Source organism: Rhipicephalus microplus, chromosome 6 (genome assembly GCF_043290135.1).
Source record: "Rhipicephalus microplus isolate Deutch F79 chromosome 6, USDA_Rmic, whole genome shotgun sequence".
NCBI lineage: Eukaryota > Metazoa > Arthropoda > Arachnida > Ixodida > Ixodidae > Rhipicephalus > Rhipicephalus microplus.
This window is the reverse complement of record NC_134705.1, coordinates 194,458,958-194,472,791: the sequence shown is the minus strand read 5'-3', so window position 1 is coordinate 194,472,791 and position 13,834 is coordinate 194,458,958. Positions and strand designations below refer to the sequence as shown.

Sequence of the window (13,834 nt, the reverse complement as noted above, 5' to 3'; positions counted from 1 at the left end):
AAACAACTTGATTTCGAATGGCAACTACGTCTTTTCTGAAAGCTCGCGCAGACGTGTCGGTTGTTCGAGAAAACAGTTTTCACTGCTTTGCGTCGCATATTGGCGCACTCCGAGGATCACTTGAATCGATCTGATTGCAGCCAAATATGGCCTAACTAACGAAAGTGATTTCATTAAACAATGTATAAGCTTATATGAAAACATTCTGACAGAAATCTGTCTGGCTGGGTTCACGTTTGCAGCACATATCTGTAAACGTGAACCGCTCGCTAGGAACAATGCCCCCAATATACGTTTCCAAAACGTGAGGAAAAGGGAAATGCGGAGCTGTCGGGAGAGGACAAGACACGGCGATGTTCCATAATCGACATAGTCACTCCCCGGGAAAGAGACCGAATCGGTCCCGAAACGTCGGTCTCTCCACAAACTTGGTTGGCTGGTGGCAACAGCTTAATGGAAAGCCCGTCGACATTCAACAACCCGGCCTCAGGTCTCCCATGAGGAGACTTCGAGGCCCTGCTTCATCACCATCTCGAGGGCCCGCTGGACTGCTAATTCTTGTGTCTTGAAGTTGGAGCTGTACAGAGCGGTTGTCCACTTCGACGTGAGGGCATCCGGAGCTACTGTCATTTTAACTGACATAACTGGGCACTCCCAGAACATTCGGGAGAGCCATTTCAAACTTCGTAAATACGCCCGAACGATCCGGTTTTCCAAATTAACGAGGGTCTAACAACGAACTTTTTACTGTCTTCTGCATCAGCGGCGTGGCACGACAAATCCACGCCGCAGATGCAAGAGACGTTTTGGTTCCCGTTCCGCTTTCTCGACCTCCGCTGGATCAACAACGTCTGCGCCAGCCGCCGCCGCCGCTGACTCAGCCCTGGCGTACGCCAGGGCGCGCTGCCGACGCCACCGACACCGACGCCGCCTAGCGGCCGCGATGCGAGGCATCGCGACGTCTCTCCGGAGGGCCATTAATCATTCCCAGGACTCGCGGGCGTCTATCGAAACGTCCAGATAGAAGACACGCGCACAGAGAAAGTTTGGGGGGTGAGGGGGGCCCAAGAGTAACATTAACGAGCCCCAGACAGTGCAGCGACGAATGCGTGGTGCGGAAAGGCAGACAGTAACAAGACGAAGAGAGAGAGAAAGATGAAAATAAATGGGGGAGATGGCGGATAAGATGTGCGCCGCAGAGCGGGACAGACAAAAGAAACAAAAAGGAAAAGAAACTATATCACGTTGTCGAGCTCGGAACTTGGGTCGTTGTCTTCGCTACTTATTTTTGTAACTGGATGAGGGGCGGACGAGGTTTAATTTGGTCAGTAGACTGAACTAGACTAGAAGCGATAGTAGGGCTAGTTCGAGGTTCATGCTTGGGAATATGAAAACAGCGCAAAAATAGAGGCAATCACTGAAGAATACTTGCGGTCTCTTCTTCAGTCGTCGTTTCTGTTTTTGCGCTGTTTTTACATCCCAAGACTGAACTACAGCTCGAGGGCTGTGGCGCGTAAAATCTTAAGATATCTTTGCCATTTAGGCTTGGTGGCTTAGGCGTGTGCAGGGTTGTCAGTAAAAAAGGACAAAGTTTCACCGCAGTCTCCCCCCCCCCCCCCTTTCTTTCAAAATGGCCGAGTCAGAAAGAAGAACAACTTCCCACTGCACGCGTAAACGAAAATGAAGCACTGACATGGTGCTCAAGTGGACCCACCTTTGGTCCCTAGTTTTCCAAGGCCAACGGTGGGAAGTAAGCTGTCCTTGGAAGGCAAAGTCAGGGATCGTCGGGCGCCGTGATTGTCAAAAAAACACCGTGTCCTTAATGCTGTACCTTAGGCAATGTCGAGAAATGTTCGATGGAGCTTTAGATTATTAGCAGACAGGAGGAAACTCCTTCCCCGTATTACCGTTTTAGTGTATTATATATCGCTTCGCGAAATCCTGCGCCCCTGGCTTGAACGGCAGCAGCCTGACTACCATGGTGCCCGCCGCGCTTGCTGGCTTCTTTTCTCTCAGTTTGAAGTTTCTAGTCAGCAACGTTACACAATGCATAAAACGGAGACGTTTTACAGAATAGGGTCTCATACATGCCCGTAGCAAGGGAACTTATTCGGGGGAGGAGGGGAGGGAGGCACTTGTTGAAAGCTTTAAAAAACATCGACTTCTTCTCCCAACAATTTCGGGGGGGAGGGGGGGGAGGCGGGTCCCATAGTCCGAAGGCTGAAGTGGCATCCACGATGAAGTCAGCGTGTAATAATGTATACAAAGTCGAATGGCCCAAAGGACAAGACTCAATTATTTATGATGATAAAATGTATATCCTCAAAGTTCTTTTTAACGTGTGAAGTTTGATGGAATGGTTCCATAATAAATGACTCACTCGCTCTTTACATGCCTCCGTTGCATTTAGCCGCCATCGAAGTGCTGTCGCTTCGGCTAAGAATCAAACCCGCACCCCTCGACACTTAAAACATCTGCGAATGAGATACGCGTACGTTAGAATAATATACAAGGCCAGCAGGTGCATCATATCGAATCACTTCAAAACAAAAGGAACCATGCCGGAAACTCGACCAGACAGGGGTCACGTCGATTCAGGACAACGCTATCAAGAGCAAAACGCAAAAAACCAGTGGTTCTCGTTCATAGATATCAGCGCGAAGAAAAGAAAGTACATCGCAAACAAAGAAACACAAGAGATCAACAAAACACACCGACAGAGGCGGCAGCAGCAAGAGTGGTGGCTTCTAGTCACCATAGCCAAGGGGCACTCTGCGAAGCGCCATTATGCTTGGGCCTGAAGATCGGAGATGCGGTGAGTTCCGTTCAGCGTCGCTCATAATTCTTGGAAGAACCTCCCCCCCCCCCCCCCCCATCCAACTGGCCTTCATTTTCCTGGCGCTCAAAATAACAAAAGGAAAACACGGCACCGCGCCCTTTCCCCCAGCTGCGAATTGAATCGGGGTGTGAGAGTGAAGCCACCACCTCCCTAGGAGGCCGCCCCGGCGGAATGAACCACCTTTCCGACGGCAACGAAACAGGACGTATACGTGCGGCACAGTACACGGATGTACCAGCCACCAATTTCAACTTGTGCAGCGTACAGGTTCAGTATATGCAAATAAGGAAAGAAAAAATCGGACTACTTGAATCGCATTCACTGCGCAAGATCACACCCGGGTCACCCGGCCTCACGTTTTGTGCGTGTCACTGCACACTGTTAACCGTGAGCCTATGTGGTGGGGCATGCTTGACGTGACACGTTTAAAGTGCCACCTAGTGTCTTGCCGTCGTCGTCGTCGTCGTCATCATCATCATCATCATCATCACTATGCCTATTGCATGGCAAAGGCCTCTCCCATGTTTCGTCAACCCGGCTTGCGCTTAGTGCTGCCCCGTTGTACCCGCAAACTTCTTTATGTAATCAACCCGCATAACTTGTATGAGTAACTCGTATGCGCACCTAACTTGTATGAGAATTTCACTGCGAAATAATCAGGAGTAAATAACCACGAAGGAGCAGACTGCTGGCAGAGTTGATGGTTCACCCTGAAGTGGTGATACTAAAAAAGAAACTTGCCACCAGCAGAACTTACCGCCAGCAGCGAGCATATTTAGCGAGTAAGGAGACATACGCTCAATGATACCGCTTTTCCTCCCTGCGCACGACTCGTGTTGTTGAGTTGAGAGCGGCATCCACATAAAATTCTCTACTAAATAAGAAACAGGTTGTCTTTGAAGTGCGAAAATCACATGACGTTCATTTCATACACAAGTAGTCTTCCTTTCAGGCAAAGCTGCTAGCGTCACTCTAGCTTGTGACAGAAATCATGAGCTTTATCTTAAATTTTATATCATGTGACTTTTTTTTTAAAGAAAACACTGGTTTAGTCGGTTAATCGGTACGTCGAAAATTGTTGTTCTACGCATCTTTTGTCCATGGACGCACTTCCCAGGAGCTCAGAACCTTACTGTAAAAAATGAAGCTGCAAGGCGTACTTTACCAGTACCGAAAGAAGCTTGTTTGCTCCGATGTGACGACCTGACTACCGCTACTCCGTCACACGACACACCTCCTCTGCAGTGCGAACTCTTGACAGAAGGCTGCCGCTGTCCGCAGGCCTGGACCGACCGGCTGCAGCGAAAGAATGCCTTCTTCGCTTCGTTCCCAGAGGGGCCACTTTTCTTTTTTTCTCATTTCCGTCTATATTTCATAACTTTCTTTTTTTTCTTGCCGCCGTCCTTTGCCCCGTCTCTGTTCGCTGCCTTGTGAACCCGACCCCACACGGGGTTTCTTTCATATTCACAGCTTGCCCACCAACACCGCAACTACGAACGCAGAGGCAAGCTGTGTAGCGCCGTTTAGCGCCGTTTGTGTCTGCAGATGCTCTTCCACAAAACGGCTTCCGAGAAACGAACACTTTTTTTTTTTTTTTGCGGTTTGAACGAAGGTCAAAGAGGAGTGTGGCAGCTTGGGCTAGTTGGTATGGCATGACGATAGTTATAGCGCGAGAACAAAACGACGACACAGAGACAAGAAGGACGTGTCTTTCGTGTCCTTCTTGTCTCTGTGTCGTCGTTTTGTTCTCGCGCTATAACTATCGTCAAAGAGGAGACGCCTAACGCGCGTCGCGTCTTGCATTTCCATGTCTTTTTTTTTTCACACAGATCAATTCTTAAGGGAACTGATAGCCCTCATACCTGTCCACTTGTTCGCTGCAGACGATACTGAGTTTTATAATGGTTTTCCAATATGGTCATGATAACCGCTTTCTAGGAAGAACGTTACCTGTACAGTTTAGTCTGTTAAGTTTTTATATGTGCCATTCGAACTGTCTAGTTTGGACTGCCTAGTTTTTTTTTTTTTTTACTGTATCCAGTGTCATGTGTCCAGTTTCGTCTGCCCAGTTTCGTCTAACCACTTCCGTCCATCTATTTGCGTCTATCCAGTTTCACACGTTCCAGTTCAAAATGCGGAGTTTCGTCTTCTCAAGTTTCACCCGCGCAAGCTTCAAGTGCTTATATCATCTCCCTTTTGTTCGAAATAAATACAAAACTGAGGCCGTACTAGATGAAGCTTGCACGCTACGTTTTTTTTTTATTTTTTAAACAAAGCATGTACCATCAGTCAGCGGTCATACTGCCCCCATGTTACGCTACTAGAAAAAAATATATATAGGTCGAATTTTCGTTCCCTGCTGTCGCGTGCGAGGCCTTCGAGAACGGCTAAAAGGGACGCACAATGGGCGACACCGCCTGTTCGGCCGAGCAGCATCAACGTTGCTACCACACTGTCGCCCAGCAGGGTACGCGGAGGGGAGACAAGACCTGTCAAGCGGCACCCAGAGACTAATTCATCACAGCCATTACACACAGCGCGAGGTCGACCGAAGCGCCAATCTGGTAGTGGTGGGGGAGGGAAATACACGGTAGTGTATTACGTGCGTTCGTCTGCTGCGTCGTCGATGCAGCTGACGGCCTACGCAGCAGACGACACGGGCGGTGGGGCGAAACCACTGGGCTGGCGCTGGGTGCGTGCGCGAGCGTGCGTTTGTAAAGGGGGCGCTGCGAGCACCCAGCGGCGCGTGACGTCAGGAACGAGCAACGCCTCGCCAATCAAGCCGCGTAGCACCGTTTGTTTCCCGTACGCACCGGCGCTGGCGTGCGTCGATCAAAAATGAAACGAACTAGATACGCCCACCTATACTTTGTTTGTTTTGTTTACTTCCAACACTGATGCCTATTGAGCGTGCTGCCGATATACTGCCACATAGGGAAACGTAGTCCTGTGGTGTTTGCGGCAGACGAGTGTATGACAGGGAAGCCAGCACTGAAACGCAGGGAATCGTGTGATATTATCCCAAACAACGTTTTTTTTTTTTTTTAACATCCAACAACAGCCCAACCCTGACGAATTGATAATATTGAACCGACTATCCCTGTATCACTTGAAGTATCCGCAGTGATCGCTTATGAGTGCAAGGACCCCCAAAATATGAAATATTGTAAATCTATATACCTTCAGGGTAATAAATATTGCTCGTATATCGCTGACAAATAAATACTGACCAGCACCTTGAAATTCGTTTATTTACTCGGCATTAGCATGTCTCATCTCAAGGGATCGAGCAGCCCCGCCGCGGTGGTCTAGTGGCTAAGGTACTCGGCTGCTGACTCGCAGGTCGCGGGTTCAAATCCCGGCTGCGGCGGCTGCATTTCCGATGGAAGCGGAAATGTTGTAGGCCCGTACATGTGCTCAGATTTGGGTGCACGTTAAAGAACCCCAGGTGGTCGAAATTTACGGAGCCCTCGACTACGGCGTCTCTCATAATCATATGGTGGTTTGGGGACGTTAAACCCCACATATCAATCAATCAATCAATCAATCAATCAATCAAGGGATCGAGCAGATAACAGTTACGACTAACGCCGCTTACCTTGTTGCCAGCGTCCCTTCATAATCGAAGCTATATTGACGTTCTATAAATTAGCACCACCACACCACCGCTGGTCGCTTCAAGATCTAAAGGCTTCTTTAGAGTAAGCGAAACTGATACTTAGGGTACGACGTGCCATTGCGTACGACTTAAAGGTTTCGTGAAACGCGACGACCATCACGTTTCCGACCTTTCTAGTAAGGCCACAAACACGCCGTTCAGAACCATAAGCAAAGGGACCGTGCATATACAAATCCGCGTACTACAAGCTGTTCCCACGGTAACCAAACGACCATAGCACCGCAGTTCATTCTGCAACGAAACTTTTCCGAGAAACTTAACTATGTGAGCGATGTAAAAGAACGCTCGGGTTTCTGCCCTTTTGTTTCATTTGTCTAGTCGTCACAGAAATGAGTGCAGTTTCGGCAGTTCCTGTCAGTCCCGCCAGCCCCCATAGAGAGAGTACATCCCATGTCACGTACCCATCGACCACTTTTCCGCCCTTAGTTTTTGGTTTTCATTTTTATTCGTGCATTACCGGTCTCCCATCGCTGCGAACTCCATTCACGATGTGATGTGATAAGTCGACGCCCACCGCCACGCCCTCTTCCGACGTGCACACAGGAAGGGAGATATGCCCGACTATGGCGTGTGGCCCCGTGCAATATGGGCGCCTTTCCATACAGCGTACATTGCTCTGTACAACGGTAGGTAGAATGAACGGTAAACGTTTCTTTGAATTTGTTTTCGATGACGGAAGCGAAATTGGCATCGCGAATAATTATTGGCGTCGGAAGTAGAAAACATGGAATCACACAGATTAAAGTGGAGACATCTTCACAAGTTCGTAAACCGAAAGCTTCAGAGCGAATGTAAACAGGCCTACATTGTTGTCGACTATCTCGGTCAAGTATTCAGCACTGTGTTTCAGGCACCAGCGAATCAGCACGCTCAGTTACTCTGGTTAAACCAGAGTAATTAGTGCTGCTAATTGACCTCTTAAGTATTCTTAATGCATAAATTAGTATTCGTAATTAATCTGTTAGGAATAAAACCAGATATAGTGCATGACAACGCTGATGTAGATCTATACACAAGTGTGCACGTTATACGCTTTTATTCATCTATATATAATTCCCCAAGTTCGAAAATTGAAAAAAAGGTGCCTCCTAAACGTGAGTTAAGGGGTCTAAATGCATACCTTTATATCGTAGAATGCGGCTCGTCAAACATAATCTTAATAGTTTATGGATACCAACTAGACGTCAATATATAGCTGTGAATGGATCCCCTTGATTATAGACGTCTACAAGATTATTGATACAACCAATGAGCGGTCACAGGTCAAGCTTCTGCTGATATTCGCGAACAGTTACCGAAAACTGCATACAACCAGCAGGTGAGAAGATCTTCGTGCTTTCAAAAAGACAATAAAAAGCCTCGCAAATAAAGCCGAACCGAATAGCTGCACGTTTCCCATGCAAAAGACGACATTCGTTGTGAGCATGCTACAAAAAATAAAAAGCGAATCATTGTGCAAAAGTTGAAGTTTACAAACCTGAAGTGTGACTGTGTAGTATAGCCCACCTGGTAATTTTGAGTTTGCAAGAGCTGGGAAAATTGACGGGATTCAAAGAGGGCTGGAGAAGTAGAGAAGGGAGGGGCCATTAAAAAGGTGGACCGTCCGAGAAGTTTCCCACAATGACCAACGGTCAGCGTCGGCGGCCGACCGTTAGCGCCCGCGTCCCCGTGAATGCTGTCAATCAAACTTGAGACTTTTTATGACAGCCCCATTCTCCGACGGTGCAAACAGGCTCCACGATTGTGAGGGCAGCGCCTGCGACAGCTGATGTCGACTAAAAAAATATATTTTTTGTCGGTACAATTATTCATTTTACACTCGTAAGTGCATTCTCACAACCGCCAAGCTGGCCGGACAAAGAGGGAAGGGTACAAAAGGCATCAAAGACCTGCGGTCTTTTTTTTTAAGACTCCACAAAAGCGCTACTGACAATTCTTACGGGCCACAGGCTTGAACGAAACGTTGTAAATAGTGCAGTGCGTGCGAGTGATTGTATGTGTTATGTGACTGTTATGCGTGTATGCAACTGCATGTGTTGTGTGTTTATCATTGTATATATCAATGTCATCACCTGGCACCTGGAGTAGCCTGTCAGGTGAAACAGCAGGCAGACTTCTCCAGCTACAAATTAAAATAATTCTCTCTCTCTGCGCTCTTCGAAACCAAATCACGTGAATGCTCTTATACACAAAAACGAACTTTTCCATGTCGACGGCGAGTTCTATACTATGAAACATAGCTTATATAATAATGGTCAACTATCTGGATCCCACAGACGCGCTACCTAACTGCAGAGGAGGCGTAAGAAATTTTTCGCGAGTGAAAGAAAGATTTTAGCGAGGTACGCGATGCAAAGATTCCATTGAACTTCAAACGCCGAGATGACACAGAACAGAAAATGGCTGTGCTACAACAAAATTGCTGCAAAATATGGTTCAATCAGCAACAGAGAACCTACGGTGTTGCAGAGGCGTTCTGTTGACGCTTCAGAATTGGTATAGCAATGCTTAGACAGAGGTGTTGCATAGCTGCTTGATAGAGGGGCGTTACGCCGACGCACCATAACTTCTGTAGAGGTGTTGCAGCAGTAACACAGAGGTGCTACGAGAGTATTCACAAGGGTGCCACAAAAATACCACAGGAGAACTTCATAGCTGCTGCGTGGATACTAAAGGAGTCCGAAATGTGGGTGCCACATGGGTGCTAAAAATGCTACGGGGTGTTGGACAAGCGTTACAAGGATGTCTTGGGGACGTTACAGAACTGTCTAACGAGGTCACAAAAACGGTAAATCTGCATGATCTGCGAAATCCCGTGAGGTTGCAAGAGCTTTACAAAGGGAAATCGACATACATCCATTTCTAGCCTGAACCTACGAAAAATACGGAAGACTTCTCAAAAACAAAGATTCTACACCATGGCATGCCTAGGGACAGACGCGAAGAGCTCTTTTTTTTTTTTCGAGAAATACACATGGATGTTTTGTCAATTCGTCCACACAAGCGAGTGGTGGTCGACTTCTCTTTCCTGCGGGCATACGTGGTCCCTAGAGACATGTTGCAAACTGCCACAGAGTCTAGAGATGTCAGAGATGCCACGGGGACTTGTCTGGAGATGCCACAGCAACTCAGCGGATCTGCTCCGAACAGCTTGCCCAGACCGTCGCTCCGGCCTCTTTAACGAGGTCCGAACCAGTGGCGCAAAAAAGAACTCCGGCTTGTTGCGAAGCCACAGCCCCCGACTTCCTCCCTCCCAGCCTCCCTAAACCCCTTCATCCCCTCTAGGGGTCCTCCCACGCTGGCGCTTCCCGTAGCGCTTTGTTGTCCTCCCTAATACACGCGTCCCACTGAGCTGGCAAAGGGACAATCCTCTTCGAGGTGCCGCCGAGTAGTCAATTAGGGAGGATTTGCAGGCACACGCTTAGCTCGATCTGAAGCCACGTTGCACGTCCGACCCCTCAGTTCCAACACGCGCCACCATTGTTTCTCTCACGCTTTGTTTGTTTTTTGTATTTCTTATTCTTCCTCTGTCGGTGCCAGTACCAACGTATAACATCGCAAGCGTGCACAAGCCGGCATGCGCGGCTGTGTAAACAGGACTTACGCTCGCGAGATTGCACGCGCGCTCCCTGACGGATGTCCCCCCAACCAGGAATTATCTACAGGCAAGACTTAACGCCAACAAGACCGGTAAAAATAACAAGAAGAGACAATTCCCTGAGCGTATTTTCACTCAGTGTTTCCCGATTCTCGCTGGTATTTATTTTATTGATGCATTCGTTGTCACTTTTATATACTCCTATTTCCTTGTGAGAAGATCCATTTTCCTCTCGCTAAATGTCGACATTTTGCGCCAATATCTCATGGTCGGGAATCCCGTCAACTTCTCTTCCCAGCAGCTTTTATAACATGGCCTTACATTTTTTACCGTTAATTGTGTTTTCGGTTTGCTGCGTAACCACTAAGAACTTAAAATTGAATATGAATATGACAAAAACTTTAGCCTTGCACCAAACTGTGCGGGAAAGAACGCTAATAAACTGAACCGAACCTAACACTCAACGTTTGCATGGTTCCTGAACTTTTGCGACATAAATGCTTCCTTTGAAATGTCCTTATATAGGAAAACCTTTTGACACAGTGTACCGTATTGTAAGAAACCATTAAGTTAATCAATAGTAAAGTTTGGCCTTTCGACGAGTGAATCCAATGCCAGATATACGTTATCTATCCCCAGTCTGCTCAGCTTCACGAACTGCACATGCACGGAGCTAAACACACCCTCGTAATCAGCTTAGGCGTAGGTTATCAAAAAAAAAAATCTCGCCGTAAATTGTTTTTCGCCCTAGAGGGTAATTTGACGATGATTACACTTTTCATACAGTTTTGTAGCTGGCCATATTCAACTTTCTCTCAAAACGGCGTATTACTATGTATTATTAAAGGTCCCTTTGGAGGCCTTCAATAATACATAGTAATACGCCGTTTTAAAGTTAAAGGCCTCCAAAGGGGCCTTTAAGAGTATTATTAAAAAAATATAACACATGTCCTTCCCACAACATTATTTGTTTTTAAGGTGTACGAAGATCATGTGCTCGCAAGTTGCGCCAATTAAATGCGTAGGGTCTAAGGCTCGTACGTGTATTATAACGTTGAAAAGCAATGATGTTTTCTATATCGTAAGCCAATGATTGCAAATAAAGGGAGCCCGCAGGACAACTTTATTTAAAAAGACGGACATTCCTGATTCCCTTATCCTAGTTTTACTTATCTGGACTTCGCCATCATATATGAAAATACCAGCGCCGTTTTCATTATTCTCAATGTTCGACGCAAGTTCAGCAGTTTCATCGTTTGTAATTGTATCTTCAAGTGCAATGGCGGTAAGGCAAGTGAAGAGCGAAACGAGGCGTATAATGCTCACCAGTTGTTGACTTGGAGGATGGTGAGTCCGGTGTCCTGGGCCAGCTGCTTTTTCTGGTCTTCAGAGGGATACGGATGCTGCATGAGAAAAAAAGAGAGAGAGAGATAACGTTGTTAGGGGACATAGAAGAATGTTACTATGGGACGATGCTCACGGTCCAAACAAAGTACGAGTGCCAATTATAGCCCCCATTGCATGGGTGGACGAAACATGAAATGAAGGGCTCGTTTCATGGCGTTGAGGGCTCCTGGCTGCATTGGCGTAAATCCAGAACAGTTCTCAACGAAAGAGGCGGGGGGGGGGGGGGGGGGGAGACACGCATTTCGTTTTGGCGAGCATATTGTCAATATAAATATGGTTCTAATTATTCTGTGAAATATATGAGCAAAATGAACACAACTTCCCAATTTACGTCATTGCATCGTTCTATTGAGTCTTCTCCGAAACGCTAAGTGATATTGAACGCAGATAATACAATACATGAACATTGAAAAAAAAAAGTTGAGGGTGCTATACTCAATTGTCAGCCAATTCAGATTTACGATGATCAAAAGTACCTTGACCACAACCTTCCCCCGCGTGAATTACGCTATAGTGCCTGGCTATCATCCGAAGTTGCCGCCCAGTGTGCCAAAAAGGTCAAAAGAGCGCGCTGCACGTCAAGTCACTACCATTGTAGGTACAAAGAGGGCGCTACATGTCAATTTCATACCAAAATAGGTTAGTGGAAAGGGGGGGGGGCGTCCTAAGCGTCCTTAAGAAGCGACACTTTATCACGCATTGTTCTAATAAGCTGTGCCATCATTTTGACAACATACGACACTTGTACAACACACCGAGAAAGTGCTCATGTAACGCCGTGCTTCAGAAGTAAAAACCGTTTTTTTCTTTGTCAGTGCACTTCGAAGAAGTATGGGGTTAATTTAAAGATCTTCCGATGTTTTCCCATGCGCGAACAGTACAAAGCAGTGTGGAAGGTTCTCTTGACTCAGTCCATGATTTTCCATTTCGTTTCACCACAAAACAAGGCAAGTCAGTTGTACGAAATTTAACAACGGCGGATCGTACGCATAAAAAGGACAATCGAACGCGCCTATTAACGACTATTACGGATCTGAAACCTCGAAGCGGATCTGAAACCCCGAAGCGACTATAAGACGCAGTCTTATAGAAAGCCCAGCGGACAATGGGAGTCCAAAGCGGCTGCTGCTTTAACTTGGCGTGGGGGACGGGGCGATTCAAATAGCAATGGAAGCAAAGCATCCGTAGGGACACGTCACTTCAAATCCTTCCGCCGCACCTCTAAGCCTCAATAATAAGGCATAAGACCGCGTCAAAAAAAAACCGCAAAGCCTAAACGGCAACCCGAGTCTCAATGGCGCTTCCCAGTCAGTCTAAACGGCGATCTTAAGCCTAAAGCCCACGTGGCTAAGCCTAACTCCGGGAACCGTGGTACCACGGCCCTGGTTCCGCGAACTCGTACAATACAGCGAGACAGGGTAAAATAAAAACAGTCGCACGCCGTTCCTGCTTCTTCTTTGCAATCGTCTCGGTTCCGTTCACAAGCCCAACCCTGCCATCAACCCCGCGGCCTCAAGCGAGCGATTTTTCTTTGTATGCGAAGATTAGGCATTCTTGAGGCGCTCCGCGTTCTTGTTTTGAATTCTCTGGGCCGGGGTCGCACACGCGTCTATTTCCTCCTGTCGCGATTTGTTGTATCATTCACCTGTTTTTTTTTTCACTGTTCTTTTTATGAATAAGCCAAAGATGCACAGCCATCGAGTACGAAGTCGGGGTGGGGGACAATACATAAAGAAGTAGCAGGGACGGAGAGGGGGTTGAGGAAAAGTTTCTACTTTGAACGGTTGGAAGTCAAGAAAAGTGAACCCAAGCGTACGAAGAGATCAAATTTAGGTCCGGCTAAAGCTTGGATAGCTGACCGACCGCGTGCAAACGAAATCGCGCTGCAAAGCGTTCGAAAATGCGAAAATAGAAAACAGAATGAAAGCGAGAAAGCGGAGTCTGAGAAATCGTTGATGCGGAACGAGGAGGAGGAGGCTAGCGAGAGCTGATCTTCGGATATCTGCAGACGCATGCGCATTCGAAAACGGTGGACGCGTACGAAGCGGGGTGCGGAGCAGGGGGCGCTGCTAGCGCAGGGTGGAGGGCTCCGGAGCGGCGAAAAGTGCCAAGCGAGAAATTTAAAGAGACAGGATCTAAATATATGCAGATGGGAAAGATGCGAGAAGGGTCAGACTGAGTTTGGAGGTGGGGGATGGTGGCGCAGGGTGGTATAAGCGACAAAGTGGTTGCTGCAAAGGTGAACGGCAGAGGGGTTTTGCCACGCTGTGGGGTTCCTCCTAAAGGGAACATCAAGAGCAGAAGCGAGAGA

General features: G+C 47.4%; 1 protein-coding gene across 2 annotated transcripts in view; it reads right to left on the bottom strand.

Moving 5' to 3' along the window:
- LOC119166806 (homeobox protein Meis1) overlaps nt 1-13,834 on the bottom strand; it is a 388,227-nt gene that overhangs the window by 38,779 nt on the left and 335,614 nt on the right. For both annotated transcript variants that reach the window (XM_037418168.2, XM_037418169.2), the window contains exon 11: nt 11,443-11,519. In XM_037418168.2, coding sequence (XP_037274065.1) covers nt 11,443-11,519 — 77 coding nt within the window. The remainder of the gene's footprint in view (nt 1-11,442; nt 11,520-13,834) is intronic.